The following is a 26,976-nucleotide window of genomic DNA, read 5'->3' on the forward strand; positions in this document are numbered from 1 at the left end:
CAGGGCAGCACACAGCGCTGGGGGAACAGCTGTAGGCCAGTGCCAGGCCGTGTGCACCATGCTGGGCCATCTTGGTGGGGAGACACATGTAGGATTCAGTTTAAGTGCTCCACAGAAGTGTACCAGCCCCTCAGGTCACACAGAGGAAGACTAACACGGGATGACACACAGGATGGAGGGCATGTTCAGAGAATGAAAAGGAGCCCAACAGGAGGGGCTGGGGAGTGTGGGAGAAATATTCAGAACAAAACTCAAAATCATAAAAAAAGTTCAAGATCTGATACTGACAGGGGAGCCTCTGATACCATGGCCCTGGCATCCTCAGGCCTAGAAGGGAACTCATCCCCGGGGCTCGACTTCCAGCCGAACCACAGACAGGCCTACAAGGTGACAGTCACTCCAGAGAGGGCCGCCCTCCTTAACCAGTCAGCCACCTCCGACCTGGAGCGCAGTGTGGTTGCTGTGAACCTCAGTAGAAAGGAAGGGATGCACCCCTTTAGGGGTTGAACGACCCTTTCACAGGGGTCACCCGATTCATAATAGTAGCAAGATGACAGTGATGAAGTAGCAACAAAGTAATTTTATGGTTGGGGTGTCACCGCCACATGAGGACCTGTATTAAATGGTTGCGCCTAGGAAGGTTGAGAACCACTGATGTACAGTAAAGGGCTGGTGATAAACACCCAGTGTTTCTCATTTTGGTTTATCTATATATTGCTTTCATTGCGGTTTTTAAAATGTTTAATTTTTCATGTTATACATTGTATTTTGAAAGATGTTATATATATTTTAAAATATAACAGATCTAAAAACTGAAGGAAAAAAAAGAAAGAAAGGAAGGGATGCGAGAAGGACCATCAAGGGGACTGGAGCCTGGGGGGCGTGGGGGCTGTGGGGAAAGGTGCTGGAATGCTTTGGGGATTACAAGGTACTGTCACAGAATAAAACTATGGGTTGTTGGATGGAAAACCAACTTGTTCTGGACAAAATCATGAAAAAAAAGTGAAAAGTTACAAAGGAAGGACAGTGGAACAGTCTGTGTGAACCCCCACTGTTCCCAGGGCCCCGAAGGCTGGCCAGGGAGGGTCTGGGGGAGCCGACTGGGGCCTTTTGGGGGGCCAGAAAGCTAGGCTGCACATGTAAAGGAGACAAGATTGCTGCCCCACCACCCCTCTACCCTGTCTGAAACAGCCCAGGGCCCCTCACCCCACACTTGGCTGTTACTCTTGAGCATGGATGCCTAGAAGGGCCCTTTAGTGGCCCTGTTTCTGGGGCAGCTGGGGACCCTTCTGGACATAGTTCACACATAGCACTCCTTGGACAGTGCTCACTGGACCAGGACTGCAGGGAGGGGGCGCAGGACCACAGGGCAGGGAGAGCTAGCAGCTGCCCACCACAGCCGGACCCTGGCAGGACACGGCAGACCACATCTGGGCCTGCTTTACCCAAAGGCCTGGGACTCCTCGAAGGGGAAGGCACATAAATGCTGGTGTGTGTGTGGCAGGGGGTGGGGGCAGTGGAGGTGGAGGGGGTGCAGCACCTGGCGGGCAGTGAACGCAGCACGCACCTGGAGGTGATACTGATGCATGTGGCCTGCAAAGCTGCAGTGCTTGTCAACCAGGAAGCAGAAGCGCCTCTTCTCTTCAAGCAGCGCGTCCTTGCAGCCGTCAGCAATGAACTTCTGGATTTCCGTCTGACGAGAAATGACGGTTTCCACGTACTGGGAAAATGAACAACCGTGACAGGGTGACAGGAATGAGCTCCAAGAACCAGACAGCTGCCTGCCAGCCTCCTGCTCGCCTTCACAACGGAGCACGCATGCCACACAACCAAACAGCAGGCAAAAAGAAGCTGCCACCCAACTCGAGTGGATAAAAATCCTCCTTGTTAAGACTCCTGTCTTATGTGCCCACCGGGCAGTGCCCACGGAAGGTTAGTTTGTTCAGCAGGGGTGGAACTGGGGGCTCTGGAGCAGAACGTTCTAGGTTCCAGTCTCAAATGCTAACCACTTAGCTAGCCTAAGCCCCAGTGCTCCCACCTGTGAAACAGGAGCCGTGACTGGTACCACGGCTGCTTGCCACCCTCCCTGCTCACCTCCGTCTCCTTGTGCTCGTACTTGAGTGCGTTCCGTGCACCTTGGCTCTTCCTCCGGATCTTCTTCAGCTCGGCCTGCGATTTCTCCAAGGAGTCCAGCTTGCTCCTGTGCTCCGTTTGGTATCGCTTCAGTGTTGCCTGGAAATGAGGTTGGGCTCAAAGGCACCTCCCAGCCAGACCAGCAGCTGCCCCATCCACCTGGGGCACTTCTGCTGGCACCTCCACCAGGGAGGCCGGCTGTGACCTTGCTGCCCCACCCCCCCACACCCCTTCAGTGTTCACACCGCTGCTAGGCCTGTGTTGCCACCTGGTTCCCAGAGGACCTGGAGCTGACTGGTAGGTCTCTGCCCATGGAGACACTGGCTCGTTCTTTCATGAGCAGTCAGCCCTCCTTTCCTCAAAGTTTGTTTCTGGACCATCGGGGGTCAGAAAGGTGCTTTGGTAAACAAAGTCAAGTCACATGTTCCTCCGTGCTTTGCAATTGCTCAAGTCAAGAAGCAGGAACTGGAGTGTCTAGGGACCACTGTGGGGGATCACAGGTTCTGGAGCCAACAGAGCTCTGTTATGACTGGGTCAGCCCTCTGAAACCTACTGTCCCCTGGCCTCTGTAACAGGAGGGTCAGGACAGTGGCTGCCTTGGGGAGTTTTTGTGGGGATAATAATAATGTGTGTGACGTCAAACACCTCAGCAAACACCTGGGCGCAGTGGCCTCCCCCAGAAGTTCTCTGAGCACACAGGTGTGTGGGGGGCAGGCCTTGCGGGGTCACTTACATCTACACAGGGGGTGGGGGAGTTCACTGTCTCGGTGAGAAAACAGGGCCCTTCCTTGGGTGGGACAAGCATGGGACTGAAAGGTGGGGCTGAGAAAGACTAGGTGCTGGGTGAGGGCCACCTGGGTTGTCTTTCAGGAGTCAGATCAGCACTGGCTGTGCCAGCGCTGGGTGGGATTGCTCGCAGCTCCTCCTTGGGAAGCATTCTTTCCCAAAGTGAAACACGATGTCTGGCCGATGTTTACTTTGTATTCTTTTTAAAGATGAGTCAGTGAAAACAAGCCCCCTCGATGTGGGCCACCCTGCCAGCATCATGCGACCTGTCTCTCCACTCAGCACTGTTTGCAGCCCTTGGGTGGGCGGGCCCTGGGGGAAGGTCCGGGGACTGAGAGAGTCCACGCTGGCCTGCCCTCGGGGCAGGACCCCAGACTCACGCTCATGTACTTTACATCCAGTTCCGTCTTCTTCTCCAGCTCGTGTATGATCTCCTTGTGGAATTTTTTGAACTGGGAACAAGAGGCAAGCAAAGGACTCATGCGCATTTGGAATCTTTATGCAAATTTGTCTTTGCAAGGATCATTTTGTAAGTAGACAGAGTTTCCTTACGTTTTCTTCCAGGCTGTCATTGAGTGTCTTGTGTGTGCTCGAGATCTCTATAAGGACACGCCCTGTGAACAAGAACAGATGGGTTAGGGGCAGAGCCACTGGGGAGGGGTCTTACAAAGACGCAGAGGACAGGGGTGGAGGGGCGTGGGTGCACTCTGAGGACAGTGCGTCCACGCGGGGTGCGTGTGTGTGTGTGTGTGTGTGTGTGTGTGTGTGTGTCGTTACACAGGTGGCAGCAAGCTTACTCTACGACATCGCTAACCAGAAGATGCCATCCTGTCTTGAAATGCACGCGATTCTCTCGCTCTGTAAGCAGAATCCTCCTGTGGTGGTGTCAATTCCGACTCACAGTGGCCCCTCCAGGGCAGAGCAGGGCTGCCCGTGGGTCTCCTAGGCGGTTTCTTCTGAGGAAGCAATCCTGACCTCTTTGCAGCCAGGTACTACCAGAGCTCCTTGAAGCCTGTATATCTGGTTTAATTTTTAAGTTGTCTTAACAACTGCTCTGGGTCATTACAGGAACTAATTATAGAATCAAATGATTTATATTGACATCATTTCCCAAACACACTGATCATGAAAGTTAAAGGTTGTTTTTTCTTGTGTTATGGTATTTTGTGTGAGTAGCGCACCCACCATGATTCTGCATGCTGTAAAACTCCCGAGGGTTAGTTTCGTCGGTGTGCTACCCAGGTTAGTTTGTCTTTAACACATGGATGGCTTCAGTGTCAGTGTTTTCCCCTGCCCAACAGATAGGATGCTAAGTCTTGATCTTGGTGCCTGCTGACCTAGGGGACTGGGCTCCCCACCCAGACTCTCACCAGCCCACCTTGAGTATAAAGCAGCCCCCTCCCACTAGGGGCTCCTCCCTGCTCAGCAAACTACATTCTTCAAAGCTGTGGAAAAATCACGTTTTCTGCTCCAGAAACAACCCTCATCAGGAGGCAGGTGGATCTGCCCACAAGACCCGAGAAGCTGCTCCGGCAGATCAGACTAGCACGTCACAGCCCCCGAGCCATGCAGCCTGCTGTCTCCTGCAGTGTGACCCCCCTCCCCGGGGACCCTGAGAGCCATGCACATGGGGGGGCAGGATGTGTGTGCTGCGCCCTCCCCTCCCCTGCACGCTCCCGCTGCCCAGCTTCATTTATCATACCAACAGGATCACAAGTAAGAGTGACAGAACACGGGGTGAGGACGAGGGGGGGCAGAGAGTCACTTCTGGAAACGTCATGAGACCTGTGTGGTACATGCGTGCGTGTGCTATGCCACAACTTTTGGCTGGGGGCTTGCACCTCAGCCCTGTGCACCCATTCTATATGTGGCCGAGTTATTGGCAGGCAATATGGTTGGTCCCTCGGTTGTTCTGGAAAATATGACCACCATGGAAAATTGCAGCCTGGACAGGGCTCAGCTTTGTACCCCTGGGACTGCAGTTCTGAGGCCAGCATGACCGCATAAAAGGAGAGAATGTTCTGGAACAAAGGCATCGTCCCCCGAGCGGCAGTAGTCACACCACTTGGCTTGTGGAGGAAGTGTCTTTTTGCAGTGAAACAGCAAAGGTGAGCAACGGCCTCTTTCTCAGCCTCTCGACGGCCCACGATGTGAAGCTACCACCAAGCACCTGACAGCATCGAGCGTGCACAGATGAGCAAGCAAGCACGTGTGTGTGCGCGTGTGTACTGCTCACAGGGTTTCTAAGGTTGTGGCCAGACCGGTCTTCTGGGGAGCCTCTGGGTGGCTTATTTAAATCACCCCGCCTGTAGGTGGTGGCTTGTGGCTGAATCCTTAACCCTCAGTGCCACCAGGAGCCTGGTTGGTCCAGTAGGTGCCTCTCATTTAACATGTATAAATGGAACTTGCTCTCCAATCCCAGCTGTGGGCACTGACAGGCAGCTGATCCTGAAGAGTGGACACCTCCTCTTCCCATGTGTTCCACCTAGGGATAAAGACTCATTTCTTTGTGCCTGGGTCTTCCAGGGTGTGTGTGTGTGTGTGGGGGACGGGACACCTAGATCCCTTTCTGGCTCAAGAGGGAAGGCCTGTGGGGGCGGACCCGTGAAATGGAAAAGTGGGAGACATCTCTCTCCAGTTGCATCCCACCACACAAACCCATCCAGCCTCTCCCGTGTTCTAGGAGCACCTTCCCTCCACCCCGCCCTGACTCAAACCCTTGTCACCAACGCTCAGTGGGCTCCCAGGGACCCAGCTAGCTCCCCTCTCGATTCTCTTTCTCACGGGACAGGGATCTTTCCAAAACTTGAAAGGGACATGTCACCCCTGCACCTTCTACAGTGTTGTATTGGGTGCCAGCTATTGGGTCCAGCTCATAATGACCCTTAGACAACAGAACAAAACACTGCGCAGTCCAGTGGCGACCTCACAATTGGAAACACGGTTTCAATCCCTCTTGTTGAGGGTCTTCCACTTAACCAAGCTCCGTGTCCTTCTCCAGGGACGGGTCCCTCCTGACCACACACCAGAAGGATGTGCAAACGAAGCCTTGCCATCCCATGCCGAAGGGGCATTCGGCTGTTCTGACATGGTTCTGGTAGTCCCTGGTAAACTAAATCTTCATTACTCAATATCCACTGTCAACCACAGGGTGGTCCCCCAAAGCCCTCCGAGAAGAGGGTGGTCTCAGGGAAGAACCTGCTGGAGAAATGTGCACCGGCTCGCTTGGTCCCTTCCTGCCAACTGGCAAGGTACCCATTGTCATCTCTATGACGTGGACACTTCACGGACCTCACACTTCAGTTCTCCCAAAGACAGTAAATCACAAACACACCACAAGTCTTACAAACCATGCCTCCCCCACCCGAGCACGTCGCTTTAGAGCCTGAGGTCATATAAGCCACAAGTACCTTACCGAGTGAAGTTGGTGGAGAACTGGAATCGAAAGATAATGGAATTTGCCCATGACATTTTTTAAGAGCCTCCTTTCAAATACTTTAAACCCACTGACTTCTTATTGGAGATGAAAAACAAACAAGAAAAAATAAATAAAAATAAAAACCACTCAACTATTTGAAAGTCAAGCACTCTATTCTTGGCAAGCTGGAGCTACTTAAAAAAAAGTATCTAAAAATAATTTTGCTGAACTCACGCAGTGATTGAGGCTAAAGCGGTCGGTTTTTGTTTGCTTGTTTTGTTGGGGTGCTCCCTTTTGGTGTGGATAACAACCCCCCTGAAAGATATATTGTAAGTCCTAACCTCTACACCTGAGGTTGTAACCCCATCTGGGAACGGTTCTGTTCTGTTGACGAAGCAGGGTTAGTGCAGGTGTCCCAACTCAAACCCCAAACCCACTGTCCTCTAGTCAATTCTGACTCGTGGTGACCCGACAGGATAGGGTGGAACTGCCTGCGACGGTCACTCTTTACACAAGTAGGAAGCCTCATCTTTCTCCCACAGAATGGCTGGTGGGCTTGAACTGCTGGCCTTGTGGTTAGCAGCCCAATGAGTAACCACTATGCCACCAGGACTCTGCAGGATGGCCCAGGGGATTTCAAAAAGTTTGTAGAAAACTTTCATTATCTTTCCATTCCATTTCCCTGTGAACTTTTTTGAGTCTCACATTTTGAGTCTATTTCTTTGGAGTTATAAAGAGCTAAGCAAGTGAGCAGGGTGGAGATGGGAGAGAGGCCGAGCTACGTGCACATGCTGACCCAGGAGCAGGAGCTCAGAGAGAGGACAACCTCCCGTTAGCTGCCGTCCTTGGGGCAGGCACTCTGCGTCAGGACTCCTAGCCTCCTACACTTTAAGGAAATGAATTTCTTGGTGCTAAGCCACCATCTTTGTGGTGTTGTTAAAACACAGCTCCAACACCAAACCACATTCCCTGCCTTCGAGCTGATTCTGCCATGGCAATATTACAGGACGCAGCGGAACTGTCCCGTGGCTTTCCGAGACTAAATCTTTCTCCCGCAGAAGGGCTGGTGGGTTTGAACTGCTGGCCTTGTGGTTAGCAGACCAATGTGTAACCAACTATACCACTAGGGGTCCCAAGATACTTATGACATCTTTCGTGAACTTCATTTCTACAGCCCTGGCTGTGCAGTGGGTTAAATGCTGGACTGCTAATCAGCAGTTTGAAACCACCAGCCGCTCCCCGGGGAAAGATGAGACTGTCTACTCCTGTAGAGAGTTACATTCTCAGAAACCCACAGGGACCACTGCTCTGCCCTTTCGGAGGCTGCTGTGAGTTGGGAAGGACTCACTCATGGCAGAGATTTGGTTGTTATACTGTGCGGACCTCTGAGAAATGTTGCCAAACCAGAATTGAGTGCTAGTTTGGGAACTCCTGGGGATAACGACGAGGTTGTGCTCTGGCTCGAAGGCCAGGCTGCCCATCCTGCCTCACCCTCGCCCATCCTTCTGGGGCTTTCTCTCCACAGCCAGAAGAACAGGATCCGTGGAACAGCCCGTTCACACTGCAGGCGCCGACGGGGACACCCTGCCATTCTTGTCCCTCACAGGTCTCTGCGGCAGCAGCAGCACAACGCCTTGGTCCTACAGAGCCTTTAGAGTCTTCACCGTGATTCTGCAAAAGTGTGTCCTGGAGCAGAAGACGGCGACTGCCTCTGGGCGTCGTCTGTAGACGTCAACATTCAACAGGGCGCCACACCCCACTTCCCCATCAACCTGCACCTCAGAGGCCAGGAGGAAGAAAGGGGGGGGGGGGCTGGAATTCTGATGACCAGCCCAGTGGTCTCGTTTCGTGCTCCCTCGAGTCTATTAGAACCCACAGAAATCCCTGTTGGATGCATCGCGGCCTTTTCCCTGTTTCAGACACTGAGTCAACCTTTCGGAAGAGCCGTGGCAATTGCAGCGAAGTGACTCATTCAGGACACATTGCATTCCCAAGTGAATTGAGACGCCTCAGGACACCTCAGTCATGACTTCACGTTGCCACTTAGAATTCATCAGAATAGTTGCTAATAGTGGTATCGCCTTAAATTTAGGGACCAAGAAGCAACCCAAGCCACACTGTCGACAGTACCATCTAGAAATCAGTGGTGGAGAGCATGGGGTGGGCTATGAAACTGCAAACGTTAGAGTCACTATGCTGTGGGGACATGACGTTAGTCACTATGCTGTGGGGACATGACATCTGGATTTAGAATGTAGACACAATTTCTACTCAACTCCCTGCCATTGAGCCAACTCAGGGGCGAAACTGCATCTGTGGGCTTTCAAGACTAACTTTTTGCAGGATTAGAAAGCCCCGTCTTTCTCCCTCAGAACAGCTGGTGGTTTTGAACTGCTGACCTCATGGTTAGCGGCCCACTACACCAACAGGGCTCCTGCTGGACTCTCAACCTTACACAGGGGCCACCCAATTCATAACTTCATGATTAAGTAGCAGCAACAATAATTTTATGGTTGGGGGGGTCACCACCAGGGGGCACTGTATGAAAGGGTCTTTGTGGCTGACTGTCTCTGGCAGCCCATGGCGCTTTGAATATTCTTTGCCAACACCGTAAACCAAATGCACCCATAGCAGGTCAGTGACAAGGTGCTCAGCAGGAACAGCCATGGCGAGGCTGGCTGGGGCAGGCGGTGTTCTGTGTGCTGTGTGTCGGCTTGGTGGTGCTTCTCATTTCACAGCACAGATTGACAGGGTGTGCTAGTGTGCTAGTCCGCGTGGACTAGAGAAACAAAGCCAGGGAGACTCCTGTGTGTAAGACAGAGCTTTACATCCAAGTCATCGTATATTAAGAAAACATCCCAGCCCAGTGCAGATCAAGTCCTTAAGTCCGATTTAGCCCATATATCCGAGACCAGTCTATAAATCCCTCTTCAAATTCACACAACACATACAAAGGCCTGTGGGTAGAAAGTCTTGTGGATCCAGTGGCAGTGGCGGTGGAAGCATCTCAGCACTGGCAGGGGTCTCCACGTGGCTCCTCCAGCTCCAGGGCGCTGGCTCCATCAGCACAGCTCCATGAGTCTTCTCAGCAGGAAGACGAAGCAGAGAGACTGTGTGTCCTGCCTCCAGGGCAGAAGACAGGAGTTTCCAGACTCCTCAGGAGAAGGCCATGCCCACAGAGGCATTACTGGCTATGACCTGATTGACAGGCTGGACCCAACCCTTTGCAAGTTGACAGGAGACTACGTCACTGTCACACATGGGCACCCAGTGAGATCACATGGATACTCTTAAAGGCCTGAGCAGTGCAGGTCAGGTGTGGAAGGACAGGAAGAAGTAAAGCTCTCTCTTCAGTTCTACTTGACCAGCAGACACACCTCTATTTACAGAGAGCTCAGAGCAAAGAAAAGTCACCTACAACTTCTGACATGTTACCACAGATGGGATCCTACGAGGACCTGTGGCCAGCCCTCGGTCATCGCCACACGACTGAGAGACCAAAGTGGTCACCAGGGGAGAAAGGTTTTTTGGGGGACGACTCTCCATATCGTGCATGTGATATGGAGAACACAGGATGGCACGGCTGCAGAACAGACACAGAGGAGCTGTACACACAAGTATGTGCCACCATGGAGTCAGTACCTCACGGACATGTGGCCACACTCCAAAGTCTTTGTCAGCATCTACACACGGCCCTCGATGGCTGGCCGTCCATAGCCCCTCCTGTAACAGAGGGTACTCTCCTCTGGTCAGCATCAGCGCTGCCTGTGTGGACAGTGCAATGATGTACTTACTAGACATTCTTCTGAAAGTCTAGCTTCCGACTTTAACCAACCACAGAACCACACTCTCAACGTGTTGCACCGAGAGGGTAATTATCCTCCCATGGAGAGGATCCATTCCCTTAAGAAAATAACTGGGACAAAAGGAAACTCATACAATGGAACTAGAGTAATTATACTGAATGTAAATGGACTAGATCTGTCAATTAAAAGGAAGATTGCTAGGATTAAAAAACCCAGCTAGATTCCACATGTAGGAGTTACACCTTAAGAAAATTATAATGGCAATATATGTACAAATATGCTTGATACAATTGATGTATGGATTGTTATAAGAGCTGTAAGAGCTTCCAGTAAAATCTTTTTTAAAAAAAGAGTCACACCTTAACTGTAAGAGTGAAAGGGTGGGAAAAGATGGACGTGCAGTCAATGCTAACCCATAGAAAGCCGACATCGGTCTGTTAGAACTAAAGCAGAGCACAAAATAGCCAGTTAGACAAGGAGGGCATGGGGCGGCATTGCAAGACATAAAAGGGTGATATCTGTGTGTGTGGCCACTAACCTGGTCTTCACACACTGACACTAAAGCGGAACGACAGGAGACCGAGATATGGACATTATACGAAGCATGTCCTTCGGCCGCCAAACAATGAAGCTAGAAATCATTAACAGGAAGGTCACTGGAAAATTTCCGTGTGTTGGAAATGAAGAAACAGACTGCTCATAACCCAGAGGTAAAAGGAGAAAGCACAGTAAGAAACACAGCGTGTGGAAACGTGCAGGCTGCAACTGTGCTGAGAGCAGCTCACAGCCGTGAGATACACCGAGCAACGCTGACAGAACTGAAGGGAGAGGCAAACAAACCCCACGGTTGGAGAGCTTTACCTCTCCACTCTTGATAACCGATGGAACGGACCAAGAACAAAATAAAACACAACTCTAAGACAGGGATTTGAACACTACCATCGGCCAACCTGACCTAATGGAGAGTTGTTTTTCTTTCAATTTTTTGTTGCTAGTGCAGAGTGTATACATATCACAAGGTCTATCAATCCCAGTGTCCACATGCACTATTTCGTGACTGCTTACATTCTCCCAGCTGTACAACCATCCTCAGTCGCCACCTGCGTTCACATGAGAATAGAGGCTTCTCAGTTAAGTTCCTCCCTCCTTAACATGAACTCGCTGCCTCTCCTGTCCTTTCCCCGTGTTGTAGCGGTTTGCGCTCATATAGACAGTACTTCAGAATATAAAGCTTAGGGCAGACCTTACTTTTGGTACAGGTTTAAAGACGACTCAGGGTAATAATTTCGGGGATTCACCCACCACCTCCATGGCTCTAGAACAGTGCTTCTCAAAGTGGGCGATACTGTCCCCTGGGGGCACTGGAATGATCCACGGGGTGCTGCCAAAGCAGCTGCTTACACTTTATCCTGGACTATGGGCTATCGTACACAAGTTTTTAATTGCCAGAGGTGTATTTGGGCACCCTTGCTATAACAGGAGGCCTGGTTCTGGTTACGAGTTGGGCTGTGATGAGCAAGGTCAGCAATTGGAAACCACCAGCCATCTGTGGGAGAAAGAAAGGGCTTTCTACTCCCACAAAGAGTTACAGCTTTGGAAACCCACAGGGGCCGTTCTACCCTGTCCTGTAGGGTCGCTAAGAGTCGGCATCAACTCGATGAATTTGTGCTCTAGAAAGTCTAGAGTCTATGAAAACGAGAAACTATTCTGCTTTCCCACACCTTTTGATCAGAATTCTCCTGGGGGAGCTGGCATCAAACTCACCTTTAACATCAGGAGCCGGGCACCATCCAGTGTTTCTGATCTTAGGGCAAAGACATTCATTTAGGAAGGCCACTACCCACACATTCCAGTTAGGTTAACTGACTGGGATGCCCCAGGAGACTATGACTCTCCACCTCCAAACTTAGGAGTCAAAACCCTTCAGTGTTTAGTTGTATAAAAGCAGCCCCAGCAGTTTGTTTTTGGTGGTGGTTATTAATATACCTATCATGAAACTTTTGCCAATTCAACTTTTACAAGTGTGCAATTGACAGCAATAACAGGCTATGTGACCATCTTTAATCATTGTAATTTTTCATTATCGTTCATGCGCCCCTTTCCCCTCCCCCGTCCCTGGTAACCACTAATAAACGTGGCCTTTTTATATACGTAAGGCCATGCACTACTTGTCCTTTTGTGATTGGCTTATTTCAGTCAACACGATGACCACAGGCTCCATCTGCACCGTGGCAGAGTTCCGGACTGCATTTCTCTGAACGGCTGCATCGCACGAGTTTATGCCCAGACCACACTTTGCTGTTTATCCCTGCATCTGTTGCGGATGGGCATTTAGCTCATTTCTGCCTTCTGGCCACTGTGAATGGACATAGGTGTACAAGTCTTTTTGTGTTTTGTTTTGTTTTTGCAGGTGGGGGGTTGGCAGCTAGATACCGGGGAGTGGGTCATATGGAAGTTCTATTTTTAGTTTCCTGAGGAACTGCCACACTGGTTCCCAGAATGGCTGCACCACTCACGATCCCACCAGCAGTGGATAAGGGTTCTATTCTAATGTCCACACATCCTCACCTGTATTTGCTGGTTTGGTTTGTTTGACACCTTAGCCATCCTCACTGTGGTTGATTTGCAGCACTCTGTTAACGGAAGCCCTGGTGGTTATGTGCTGGGTTGTGACATCCCCCCACCCCTGGGGAGGGGGGGAGCTGGAAACTACTGGCAGCTCCGAGGGAGCACACCTGGGCTTTCTGCTTTTGGTAAACAGCTACCCTCGGAAACCCACCAGGGGGTGCCTCTGAGTCAGCAATGACTTGGTGGCAGCAGTTTGATGTCTGGGGATAGTTAGTGACACCGTCCGTCTGTCCGTCCATCTTTTCATTTGCTTGGGAGCCTCCTTGGTGAGCTCTCTAGTCAAGTCTGTGGCCCGTTTTAGGACTAGGCCTTTTGTCGCTCGCTGAGCTGCTGGTTCAGCGTTGTACATATTCTAGCTACTAGATTCGGGTCAGATATGTGCTTTCCAAAGCTATTTCCCAATCAGCTCGTGCTTTCACTTTTTTGTTAAAGTTTTGTGATGAGAATAACTTAAAAAATTTTATGAGGTGTTATTTCTGTAATCTTTTGCTGCATGTGCTTCTGTTATGATAGTAGATAATTCATTACTGAAAGCCAGGTGTGACGGTGTTGTTTTCATCCTAAGAATGATGTCAGCTTGCAGGCCCCCACCCCCACCCCCTGATCATTCCAGCAACTCCCAGGGGGATGGTGCAGTCCACTTAAGAAACAATGATAATGAAAGCACAATATACCAACATGTGTGGAATAAGGATTAAATAATGCTTAAAGGGAAATATAAAGCTTTACATGCTTATGCAGAAAATATTCAAAACGAATAATCTAAAATTCCACGTATGAAAGCCAGAAAAGAGCAAATCTGTCCCCGTGAAATCCCACTGACACAAGTGCGAAGTGCGTGGCTAACTACCTGAACCCCTCAGCAGCTGCTCTGAGGGAGAGAGAGCTGGCTGTCGGCTCCCATAAAGACTACCGTTTAGGAAACCCTAGGGGACAACTCTACTGGGTCACATAGGGGGGCCCTTAGGAGTGGGGATCAACTCGACAGCACCCAACAAGTACAAGGAAGGGAATATATTGAGCAGAAAACAACAAAGTAGAATGGCCAGGAGAAGCATGGCCGGTACCACAAATGAAAGAGAGGACACTACTACAACCCCCCCCCACACACACACACAAAACAAAACAAACCTACACACAACGATAAGGGGAGTATTACGAACAACTGCATGCTATCGATTCAACACCTTAGAGAACACAGACAAATCCCTTGCGCACTGGGCCCACATGAATACAGGACAAAGTGAAACACATCACGCTCCCTGCCATTGCGTTGATTCTAACGCAGTGGCCCTGTAGGCCGAGTACAACTGCCCTGAGGGGTCCCAAGGCTGTCCATCTCCATGGGAGCAGACGCCTCCTCGGTCTCCCTTGGAGGGCTGATGGTCTGGGTGCTGACCTTGAGGTTAGCAGCCCCTCATACCCACTGTTCCCCCCGGGCTCCTGCGACAAGTAAAGATGTATAACTGGGACCCATTCCACAAAGACAGCTTCAGGGGGAGGAGGATTCTGTCATAGATTTAAGGGGGAACCCCCCCCAACAACCGCTTTTACCACAAACTCTTCCAGAAAAGAGAAGGTAGGGGGAACTTAACTCTGATAGGACCATTGTCAAGGATAAAAAAAGAAACAAACTATCAACTAATATGTCTTGTGGATTAAAATGCAAAGGATAAGGGACTAAAATGGTCCCTTCTCAAAATTAGCAAAGTAAATCCAGTAGGATGTAAAAAGAGCAGAACACACCATGATCACTGTGTCTTTTGCTGAGAATGCAGGGACGGCTTAAGCAGTCTGCTGCCAATCACAGAACCCTTCACAGCACAGAAAAAAGAAGAAAACCACTCACGGCTACCCTTTGCCTTTGGAGCGTGAGCCCCTGTCTACCACTTGCAGGACCCAAAGCCCTTTCGGGCAGAGTGAACCCTCTCTGGGCAGAACAGGCACTGGCATCAGCGCTGCCTCCATCCTTACAGCTATGCAGGGACCATTCCTGCCATGGCAGGTGAACCCTCTTGGGCAGAGCTGGCACCGGAATCCAGCTGACTCCATCCTTAGAGGGACCTGGAGCCAACCCTGCCAACTGTGCTCTCTACCACAGAGCTTCCAGAACACCAGGGTCAAAGCTCACAGGATCCTAGGCCACAAGACTGTGGCTGTTTTTCCTTTTTAAACAAAAGGCACTTCTGTTGACAGGGCTTTCATTTTAATAAGCGAGAAGCCACAGGGCCCGGCTGTTTGGGTTCAGGGCTGGACGCCTGGCAACCCAAGTTATGAGGATTAGATGTCCTAACAAGTGATGTGGACCATGGCCAAGACACACAGTCAACACACGGCGTTTGACCCTCCCAGCGTCCTCGCCTCTGGTCCCAGGTGAGAGAGAGGGGGAGATGATGGAGACAGCAGGGCGCTGTGGCAGACAATTCGGGGAGTTTGGCAATTTAAAAAAAAGTGTAAACAGCAGCTAGAGAGAGAAACAAATATACTTCCCCTCTTCTGCCCCCCCCCCCCACCTTTTCAACTCATGAAACTCTTTTTTATGTGTGGAGGCCCCGGTGGGAATTTTATTTTTTATAAATCATGTTATTGGGGGCTCTTACAGCTCTTATAACAATCCACACATCAATAGTATCAAGTGCATTTGTACACAGGTTGCCATCACTTTCAAAACATTTCTTTCTACTTTAGCCCTTTGTATCAGCTCTTTTTTCCCTTCCTCCCCTCCCCTCCCCTCCCACCCTTGATAAACTATAACTACCATTTTCATATCTTATGTCTGCTGTCTCCCTTCACCCATGTTTCTGTTGTTCATCTCCCCACCAGTGATTGGTCCCCCTTTTCTCCCTCCACCCTCATGGTATTGCTACTCCTATTGTTCTGGAGGGGTTTATCTGTCCTGGATTCCGTGTGTTGACAGCTCTGATCTGTACATACTTTGGTCAGTAGAACTGGGGTCATGATAGTGGGGGGAAGCATTAAAGAGCTAGAGGAATGTTGTATGTTTTTTCAGTGCTACACTGCACCCTGTCCTGCCCCTTTTTTTAAGAGTAGTAAGATGACTAGTAAGGTTTATGGGAAGATCAATAAAAACCAATAAACCTGTGCCTTCCTCATATGGATGATGCGCTGAATCAATTCTAAACATATCCGTAAGAAGTGCTTTTAAGAAATAAAATAGAACATGGCTCTTATCCTTTCAACAAGGCTTCCATCTCAGAGAGGGCTGTTAGTGGAAATTAGTCTGGATACTTTAAGATCAAGACTTCTCAGTGGGGCAACGGAGCAAATGCAAGCTGAGAATACCAGTGACTGACTCTTCCAAGCCCTGCTTGTGTTCTCTAAAAAGTAAAACTAAGTGCCGTCAAGACTTTCAGGGCGTGGGTGACAATTCTGTTCTTAAAAAACCAAAACTCACCGCCCTGGAGTCAATCCTCACACATAGCGACCCTAGAGGGCAGAGCAGACCTGTCCCAGGGGGCTCCAGGGTGTGGCAGTCTGCCTCAGTCAGGACTCGGTTCCACTGTCTTCCAGGCCCGCTGCAAGTCAGAATGGAATCCGTGCTGGGAAGCAAGTCATCAGGTTCCTCCTCCTCCGATTGAGCGGCTGTTGGAGTTGATCCCCCGACTCTGTGGTCAACAACCACTGAGGGACCCCAAACCCCAACCCACTGCCGCTGGGTCGACTCCAGTCAGTGACCCACAGCACAGAGTAGAATTCTGCCCGGTTCCCAAAGCTGTCAGTAATCCCTAGGAAGCAGAGTGCCACACCTTTCTCCTGCAGAGCCAGGGGTGGGCTAGAATAGCTGACCTTTCAGTTTAGAAGCCAAGTGCTTTAACCACTCTCCCCCCCAGGGGCTCTTTAACTCTGTAATGAGGATGGATACATTGATTCAGGAAGCAAATTAAAATGTTTGTCTCCCACATCCCTGCTGATGGCCAATTAACGAAAACTAGCCAATCTGGGGTGCACAAGTACTGTCCAGTTAAGCAGGCCCAGGCCTTGCAGCGAAGAACACCTACCCCCACCCTGGAATGTGCGGTTCTTAGTTTAGCTCAAGGGAAAACCACTAATTTATTCAAGTGTTTCGATTATACATCGCACAAAATGACTTATTAATATTGCATCTGTATAGAGATCATAAGAGGTTTTCTTTCTACCCAAACATAAAGCACAACATTAAAAGATTAAGGGTTTTCCAAAAGTCATTACACCAAGTGAGCTGAGTTCGATTGAATTATTCATCTTGCTTCTTCACTAATTAGCAGATTAAGGGTAAAACCAAATCTGACTGAAGCAAAACCCTCAATAATGAGTGAAGCTGACAACGCAGGTCCCTCAATGACAGCACCGATCAGCTGCAAGCACACTTGTTGTTGCTGGGTGTCCTCGAGCTGGCTCGGGCTCACAGCAGCCCTGTGGACCACAGAAGGAAACATGGCTCCGACCTGCACGATCCCCACTGCCACTCGGTTTGAGCTAACTGTTGCAACCACTGTCAGTCCATCTCCTTGGTCTTCCACTGGGCCTGAGGCCTGGGTTGGGGTTCTGGTGGCATGGAAGCCCATCCGGTGAAAGGAAAGTAGTCTGGGTCAAGAGAAACTAGTCTGTTGGAGGGAAGGCAGTTAGGCCAGCTGAGGGGAGGCCATCTGGTGGGTGGGCAGAGTGGGAGTACCAGGCCTGGTGGCAGAGCAGGTAGAAGGGTCAGGCTGGGAAGTGTAGGGCCCTGGGGTCAAGGTGAGTTGGGGTGGGGGAGGTTTTGAACACAGGACTGGTGGGACATAGCTTCGGAGTGCAGGAAGAGCGAGTGGCCTGTGGATGGGTGTGGGCAGGGGAGTAATGACTGCTTTAGGGGGGGGTTCAGTTTGGGGTGCTGACGGCAGCTGGAAAGTACATCAGGATTAGGCTGTGTGAATGTGGGTCTTGTCACAGACCCACCCGCGCCCCAGCCCTGTGGCCAGGTCTTCATTTGCCTAACCCCCTGGCACAGAACACTGTGCCCGTAAATCACGGGAGCCTGTGACTATTAACCACTGAGGACCACCAGCACCTCTGGCCAGCGTGCCCTCTGTCCCTGCGGACTGCCGGGGCAGCTACTGGGCCAGCACTGGTGCTCTCTAAAGCAGACGGCGATGCTGCAGGGCAGTTTGCAAAAGTTGTTCACCAAGGAAGGTGCTATTTCAAGAGCTCTGGTTGGAGAAGTCATGGCTGGTGTGAGGGATTTATAAGCTGGTTTCCTAGGTAAAGTCCAAGTGCCATCAAAGGTGGAAGGGCTGATAGGGGTGGGCGACAGAAGAGCTTCTCTTTTCTTCCCCAGTGGAAAATGTTAAGAAGCATTCTTAAGAGGGACCTCACCAGAGGGTGGGCCTTTCTCCGGAATGACGGTCACCTCTCACAAAAGGTTCTCCTGTGCGCTGATGTCTCTAACATTCTATCAACTTAACAGGCAAAGTCTGATTCCTTCAGGCTGGGGAAGGAAATGACTAGCTCCTTCGCAGACACAGTGGGGCTTAATGGCCAGTGCGATTACCCTTTAAGGAGAAAGGGAAGAGGGAAGTTGGCTTCCTGACTCAAGTGCTAAAAAGTGACCATGCATTCAGCAGTGCTGACGGGGCTGGCTAAGCTCTGCTGGCAGGCGAGTGACACTGTGGGGACGTGGGCTAGGAGAGCCAGCCTCTGTCATCTCAACACCAGCTGCCACAGGGCAGGTAAACACTGAGGAGAAGCCACCCTCATCTGGCCTCCTGGGAGGAGGCCCTGCCTCGGTGGACAGTGGGTGGGGTGGAGAGGGTGCTGTGCATGGTGGTGGGCATGCAGGTCAAAGACCAGAAGCAAGAGGACATGGTGAGTCCATGAGCCCGCCAACTATAACGAAGACTAAAAGGTACTGAGACCCCAAGAGAGACCTCAGAGATTTCCAGGAACCCTTAAATTGCGAAGTTAAATGACAGTGTCTGTCCTCTGGGCTAAGACCCACACCCTCTTTTGCTGGGACCACACAACCTTCTCTTTTTACCCCAGCCCTGGCCCTTTCCATCCTGACAGCGCTCTCACCTACCCGCATGGATGCTGCCTGCCCCTCCATCAGGGCCTCGTCACCCCTCTCGTGCTGGCCCCCTGCCAGTGCAGTCACCCCGATGCCCCAGGCGCAGTGGCAGCTGGACTCTGTTCCTCACATCCTTGTGGGCCTCACGCTGACGCACAGCATCAATGTCCTTCTGGTAGCTCGGGGCAGAACTGGGCGTCACCTTTCAGAACCATGCTCTTTCCCATCCCCTCACCCACTTCTCACCCTTCAGACCCAAGGCAGCAAGTCCTGCGGACTCTATTCCAGCCGTCTGCTGATGCTTCCACCCTCGCTGCCGCTGCCTCACTCATCCGGACAAAATCCAAACGAGCTTTTTCGGACTCCTTTATGAATCCCCAGCACCCAGCCTTCAGAGGAACCAAGCTACCCGAAAACAGCGCTGATGACGATTCTCCCAGCATAAGCCCTTTCGCAGCGTCCTCTTGTCCTTCTGAGAACTGGCCTGCAAGCCCTCCAACCTCAAGACTTCTGTGCACCCCACCCACCCACCCCTGCAGCCAAGCTACAGCCACACAGACCAAACCCAGCACCGCAGCTGAGGCCTTAGGAATGGCCTCAGACAGCTGTCCAAGGTGCAGTCTCTCCACATCCAGGTGAAAGACGAGCCATGAACACAAAAAGACACACGGACACGATCAGTCCAATGGATGTAAGACACATGGACACGATCAGTCCAATGGATGTAAGACACATGGGCACGATTAGTCCAATGGATATAGGGGACACGCCAAGCCCAGTCTCCACCCTCTCGAGACCAGAAGAATTAGAGGGTGTCTGGCTTCCATTAACAACTGCTCTGAAAGGGTCATGTTTAAAGGTCCCAGGCAGACGGCGAGAACAAATGTGGAACAGAACTCAAAATCACAGGAGAGACCTGGCTTATCGGTCAGATGGAGACTGACAGACCCCGGAGACCATGGCCCTTCGGCCCCCTTCAGGTCTGGAAATGAATTTGCCTCTGTGTTAGCAAAGTCACCCACCATTTGAGATCCAATGGGTAGCGGTAACCCAAGGACAAAGTCCAGAGAGTTGGGAGGAGGGGGAAGAACGGAACGGGAAACACAGGGAGGAGGTGGGGGCGTGAAGGTACAGTGAGTGAGGAGATGACAATGGATGAGTTGAAGCAAAATGTAGGTGAACTGAATGGAAGACTGATAACCTGCCTTATCAACTCACCATAAAAAGTTTTAAAAAATAAAGGGCACAGGAATTTTTAAAAATCATAACTATTTCTTCCCAGTCATGTATTAAAAATAAATTTTGTACTAATTAAAAAAATCCATAACTATCACCACTAAGTACATTCCCGACTCCCAGTGGCCCTACAGAACGGAGTAGGACAGCACCACAGGGCTTCTTTGTGGAAGAAGATGCCACATCTTTCTCCTGAGCAGGGGCTGGGGGATTCGAAATGCTGACCTTCCAGTTAGCAGCCAAGCTCTTCAACCACGCACTACCACCCTGGACTTTATTTCCTTGTGTCTCCCCAACCTGGGACCATCGTGAGCTCTCCTTTCCATCCTGCAGGCCTCAGCCAGCTCTCTCAGGGCTACTCACTAATAGGGATCTCTCGTTGCTGCTTTTTCCCAAACCTGGACTTCCCCACTTCTTGCCGGGTCTTCCGGGAGGGAAGGGCCCACAGCTTGCCCCCCCACCGACCAGAGCCCCCGCACATTGTGTGCTCCTCGGAGCAGCAGCACTGGGTCCCAGAGAGGAGGCAGCTGAAGACACTCACAGCTAGCAGTGTGAAATCAATAACTGAGTGGCAGACTCAATATTAGAAAACCTGACAATTCATATTACAGAAAAATGTAAAGGTGCAACCAACCTGCATAGAAGGTAGTCACTTAATTCCACCTTAGCATGACTTTATTCAAGTTCAAGTAACTGAAGGCTCATTTGTGCAAAAAATAAGAAATCGACCAAACCCACTGCCTTTGAGTCCATTCTGACTCACACGGATGCCTGCAGAGTTTTTGAGCCGGTGAAGTTTTGCAGAGCAAGAAGCCTCATCTCTCTCCTGGGGAGAGACTGCTGGGTTTGAGCCACTGGCCTTGTGGTTAGCAGCTGGTCCTCTAACGGCAGCACCAACCCAAACCAAGAAACCAAACTTCCTGCCCTTGAGTGGACTCTGACTCACGCTGACCCCATGAAGGCAGGCTAGAACGCCCTGTGGGTTTCCAAGGTGGTAAATCTTTACGGGAGGAGCCAGTCTCCTTTTTCTCCCTCAGCTCGGCTAGTCAGGTTCAAACCGCTGACCTCATGGTTACCAGCCCACTTATGCCCCGGGGTTCTGAGGTTCTTTAAAGTGAATAATACTCTTAGTAGACTGCATTGCAGCTCCTCTCCCAGAGGTCACTCTAGACACACACATTTAACACGGGTAACGCGTCCCGTTTCGGCTGGGGGAGTGGGACACATTCCCCAAGGAAATAACTCAAACAGGGAAAAACAAGTTAAACAACATTTTTCACCCAGCTGTGCCAAAAATAGTTCACACGCACAGGTTCTAGCTACGTAAAAAGACGTTTTAAAGTTAACGATAGGATCTGCATTGGATGTTGATTAGGTTCACTTTTTTTTTCCAGTAAAGGTTTAAGTGATAAACTACACACACAAACCCTGCTGTAATTCAACACCCAGCATAAAGGAAATCGGGCTCTCGGTTTCCCTAGGAGACTCCAGTCAGGCTTTTCAAACACTAATATGAAAGGTGAATTCCGGTGGGACTAAGTGGAAGTGGGGTAAGATGAAGTTATTTAACCACAGATTAACAGAGGGGAAAAGAGAGACCCTGACACATGGCTACAGGAATGGAGGGTCCTGGCCCCCAGTGGTGGCGCTCAGTGACAGATGCCTCCTGCTGTCAGCCTCGCTGAGCTCAAGAATGACAGGCAGTGGTTTCTTCCAGAATCAGAGTCGAGCTCTTAGCAGTAAAGAGCGTGCCATTTAATTTACCCCTTCAGTCACCTCCTAAGTTTTATTTTACCTTTGAACCCGTGCTTCTAAAACATGAGTCATTTTTAAACAAAGCAGACCCTTTTAGCCCTCAGATATTCTCATCACCATTTGAAAGGAGACTACTGTAGCCCAGCACTCAACCAGGGGGCCTTTTTCTCTTTGCCCCTACCCTCCCGGGTGAGGGACCCTCTCTGTGAACCCTCCCAGGTAACCAGAAAGATCCTTGCGCCCCTCCACTCTGTTCCCTCCGCCAGGAAACACGGCCCTTTCCCTCTTCAGGGCTGAGTATCTGGATAGTACCCATCCCCTGACCCTGGGCTCATCACCACAGTGGCCGGATAGGGCAGAGTAGAACTGCCCAGGGGGGTTTCCAAGGTTGTAAACCTTTACGGAAACTGAAAGCCTCCTCTTTTTGCTCATGGATCAGCTGGTGGTTTCAATCTGCTCATCTTGTTAGTCGTCCAGTGTGTAACCCACCACACCACGGGGGCTCCGGAATTGTCTCCATAGCAGTGAGGCCCGCCACACCCCCAAGTTTCTCTCCACTACCCCCTACCCCACTTGACTGGGATCCTCTTCCCACAGAATCCTGCCACTCTGGTACCTTTTTACTCCTATATTCAGAAGACCTGGCTGCAGGGCGGTTACGTGTTGGGTTGGTAACCTCAAGGTTAGCAGTTTGAAACCATCAGCCACCCCCAGGGAGAAAGATGAGGCTTTCTACTTCCACCAAAGTTACAATCTCAAAAACCCACAGGGGCAGTTCGACCTTGTCCTATAGGACCGCCATGAGTTGGCATCAACTCAATAGCAGAGTTTTTATTTTAAATTCAGCCCTGTATTAGAATGATGTACGTATGTGTACAATCTTCCTTATGATGCTGTAGATCTCTTGGAGGTGGAGATAAGGTCTTATTCAAGCTGTAGAGGAGAAAGCCCTAGAGAAAATTGAGCCTTTGAACTAGTGGGTGAGACATCCATCTAGCCATCAACAGACATTTCTGAGACCATCTTCCACTGTGTGTCTACTTCCCACGTGTTCGTCCTGCTAGCTCTTGACCACGGGGCCTGGCAGGCACACCTGCTGTAACTGCTGAAGGATCATTAGGACACCCTGCTCCCTCCGGAGCCCCCAGGAAGCATTGCCCAAAGCAGCTGCTCATGGGTCCTTCCAAGGTTTCACAGAAGGCAATGTCCAAAAGCTGTTTTCTATATGCCTACTCCTCACTTAACGACCCTCTTACTGGACATTTTGCACTACAATATCAGAAAATCTAGTCCATTGTGCATTCGTGATTTTGGTCTGACAGTAATGAATACCAAGGCACAAGGTGAGACTAGCGCTGGCAGTGGTAGTTAAGGTTAGGTGCCAACATGGGTGGGTCACGATTCTCAGTGGTTTGGCCCTTATGTCATGGTAAGACTTTGGCAGATAGGTAATGATGTGGCCATTCTCCACTCTGTGATCTGATGTGGTCATCCTCCATTTTCATCCAGGATACTTCTCCTCTCACACACACTTTAAAACTCAAAGGTTTCAGAGCAGGGTCCAGTGTGACAGTGATTTTCATTAAAAGGCAATGCTGGGTCAGGTTAGAATGAGGATGGGCTCATGAGACAATTAGAAAGCATCCCACACTCACTGGGCCAGACTGGCTTGATGACGTGGCTCTGATGCTGGGCGGGTATGGAGTCCTTCCTACCCCTGTTCGCATGATCGTTACAGCAAAGCTGAGAAGTGCTGTTGACTTGGGGGTAAAAAAAGGGCGATTTGCAAGTTTTAAGTATGAGGGATTAGTATACCAGAGGGCTTCGGAAGCTCATGGGAAAATGGAAGAACAGATAATGAGATTTAAAACTAACCACCTTTTTACTGAGAACTAGGCTGCGGTCAAGACTTCACACAATCCTTTCTCTTGCTGAGCTACCATGGGCAGGAGATAAAACACATCGGAGGAAAAAGTGCCCCGTGCAGTTCCTCGCCTTTATGACACAGAGCGGACTAACCGGAGTGACGGCAGCAGTGCTGGCTGACTGCCGGGGATACAATTAAACAGCCATTAACCATGGGGTAACCCTGGCAGGTCACTTCCTCTCTTTGAAGCCAGCTTCCTCGTCTGTAAAATGGAAATAATTGTGCGATCGAGTGCTCGGAAGTTAAGTGTCTGTCAGACGAGGAAGGTGTGGGTCTACAAAGGCACCATGCGAGTTAAAAAAAAAGGAACCTCGAAGTCCTGCTTTTATAGCAAAGAGTCTAATCTAACTGGTAGACCCGAAAGTCCAAGAGATTTGGGGACAATAATAACCTGCTCTGGCTCAAGCATGGCTCTCAGAGTGTGGCATTTTCTCTACACTGAGAAGTATTTTCACAAACTAATGTTTCCTTGCTTGTAGAGAGTGGAGGGTGAGTGAAAGAGGAAGACCATCCAGCAGGCAGACTGGCTGTGGCCGCGATGGGCTCGGACGTACTGAGTGTGAGGATGGCGCGGGACTGGGCAGGGCTTCGTTTTATTGTTCCTACAGGGTCACTGTGAGTCAGGACTGACTCAAAGGAACTTAACAATGTTTCTTTACACATATTTCAGAGTTATCAACAAGATAAACCTGTAATACCATTTCCCCCTTTACAACAGCATGGTCTATGAGCATTCTACCAACAACAAATGAAAACCTGTGGTTTTCTAGGTTCCTGGTGGTGAGGAGATTAGAGAATCAGTTTTGAGCCCAATTTCAGAAAATGGTCCAAGCAATTTATGTTTGACATAGAATCCACTAAAGAAAGTTTCTTGTGCTCTAACTGTAGCCGCCTGAGGTGACCTGCCAAAATGGTTTGCTACTCACTTGACCCAGAAAACCCTACAAAATCCTGCAAATCAAGAGGGTTGAATCTCCGGGTCCACTTCAAGAACACCCGTAAAACTGCCCAGGCCATCAAAGGCATGCATATCCGGAAAGACACCTAACACTTGAAAGACGTCACTCTGCAGACGCTGTGTGTGCCCTTCCGACATTACAATGGTGGCATTGGTAGGTGTGCCGAGGCCAAACAGTGCAGTTGAACTCAGGGTCGGTGGCTCAAAAAGAGTGAATTTTTGCTTAACATGTTTAAAAATGCAGAAAGTCATTGAGGTAGTCAGTTTATTGTGCCAACCTGGCTGATAAACACATGTGGGCTAATTGAAGGATGGAGGGATAAATGACTCAGTGAGCCTCACTAGTTCTCGGGTCTCTTGTTTTCTGATGGTCGGACCGGGGTGCAGCTGTCTTTGCCAGTTCCCTGCTTCAGCTGGCAAGACTTACTTCCTACTGGTCATCCCTGAGGAGAAGCCACATGGACCTACCCCGATGCAGCCCTGGGCGCTGGAGCACCCGTGTGAAGATCCCTGCTAGCACGGAGATGCTTACACATTCACTGACTGGGCTTTCCTCCTGCAGTTGGCATCATTGCGTCTGTTTTGTGAGATGGAGGACTTTGTGGATTGGTGTTGGACATATGGGTTAATGGGTTAATGTTGGACTTGTGGGCTTGGGCAGCACTGGGTTGGGATGTTTTCTTGATGCGCACTTAAACTCTCTCTTATACATGAGTGTCTGTGGATTTGTTTTTCTAAAGAACCCAGACTAACACAGTCATGCTGAACTTAAGGGTTTAGATGTGGATTCTCTAGTCATTGAGCACATCCAGGTGAACAAAGCCCCCAAGATGCGCCGCCAGACTTACAGAGCTCATGGTCAGATCAACCCACACATGAGCTCCCACTGCCACATTGACATGATCCTGACTGAGAAGGAACACATTGTTCCTAAGCCAGAAGAGGAGGTTACACAGAAGAAAACGATCTCCCAGAAGAAACCGAAGAAGCAAACACTCATGGCTCGGGAATAAATTAAGCTTAAAATAACAAAAGTTAAAGCAGGGGAAAAAAAAGTTTGTTTCTTGAGAAATAAATAAACTAGCTTGCTGCCATCTAGACAGTTCTGACTCACAGTGACCCTGCAGGAGGGGAGACCTGCCCCCACAGGAGTCCCATAGCCGCAGTTCTTGTGAACCCTGGATCTTTGGTCAGCAGTCCAACACATTAGCCTCGGCACCACCATGGCTCCGTTGGGAAACAGGATTTTTTTCTCTCCTAAAAATGACTCAAAGGTTCTCTCATCAAAGCAAGCAATTTCCTCTTTCTGTTTGCCCCCTCTTTTTCCAATTACTTCCCAAGATTTTAAACATAAATGTTCCTTGGGTTTAGGGACAGAGGGTAGTTTCCTCAATTTTCAGTTTTCTCATAAATGAGTGCTGCTGGGACAGCCTGTGGCCTTGAGCTTACTGTGGGTACACAGCCCGACAACCTGGAGAGTTGAATTAGAGGGACCTGACACCACGACCTATTTAATGATTAAAGGCGAGGAGGGCTTAAAAATCTACCTGCCCAGCCCCTGGACACAAGCTCTGGGTTCTGATTTTGTCGTTCTCCCTTCCACGTAGGGGAGGTTGTGAAGGCGCTCTGCTCAGGGCACGGCAGACGTTCAGAACACGCTGTTCTGTGCAGTTTAACCTGGGCACTTAAGGCAGGATGTAGTTAGGGGCTTCTTTTTCTTTGGAAAGCTTTCAAAACCTTCACGTGGTTGGCTCAGTCCTCAGCAACTACATGGTGGCTTAGTGGTTACATTTTGGGCTTCTAACCTCAAGGTCAGCAGTTCAAAACTGCTAGCCAGCTAGCTCCACAGGAGGAACATGAGGCTTTCTACTTCTGTACAGAGCTACAGCCTCGGAAACCCACCAGGGCAGTTCTAGCGTCTCTCATATGGTCACCATGAACTGGAATCAACTTGAGGGCAGGGAGAGTTTTCTATGTCCAGATAGAGGCCTGCAAACGGTCACAGTGCAATATGTGGGGGCTTTGATTGCTGAATGTTTCTGCTCAAATCTACCAATGGCTGGAGAGAAGCCATAGAGCTCACTGCTGTGGGGTTGATTCTGATTTACAGTGACCCCATGGGACAGAAGAGGCCTCGCCCTGGGGGTTTCCAAGGCTGCCATTTTCATGGAAGCGGGCTGCCTCATCCTTCGCCCACAGAGACGACAGCCCTAGTGGCTTCAAAACATTGGTCTCTGGTTCACAGCCCAGCACGGTATCCACACCCTTCTCCCAGGGAGTGGCTGG

The 26,976-nt window shown here is 50.2% G+C and overlaps 1 protein-coding gene across 1 annotated transcript in view; it reads right to left on the bottom strand.

Moving 5' to 3' along the window:
* Window positions 1-26,976, bottom strand: part of BAIAP2L1 (BAR/IMD domain containing adaptor protein 2 like 1) — a 92,716-nt gene that overhangs the window by 14,043 nt on the left and 51,697 nt on the right. Inside the window, exons 5-8 of the mRNA XM_045284481.1 lie at window positions 3,472-3,533; window positions 3,300-3,371; window positions 2,095-2,232; window positions 1,568-1,720 (exon numbers count right to left, since the gene is read on the bottom strand). Coding sequence (XP_045140416.1) covers window positions 1,568-1,720; window positions 2,095-2,232; window positions 3,300-3,371; window positions 3,472-3,533 — 425 coding nt within the window. The remainder of the gene's footprint in view (window positions 1-1,567; window positions 1,721-2,094; window positions 2,233-3,299; window positions 3,372-3,471; window positions 3,534-26,976) is intronic.

Source organism: Echinops telfairi, unplaced genomic scaffold, assembly GCF_000313985.2.
Source record: "Echinops telfairi isolate 266 unplaced genomic scaffold, ASM31398v2 ScPeMD7_5;HRSCAF=22, whole genome shotgun sequence".
NCBI classification, from domain to species: Eukaryota; Metazoa; Chordata; class Mammalia; order Afrosoricida; family Tenrecidae; genus Echinops; species Echinops telfairi.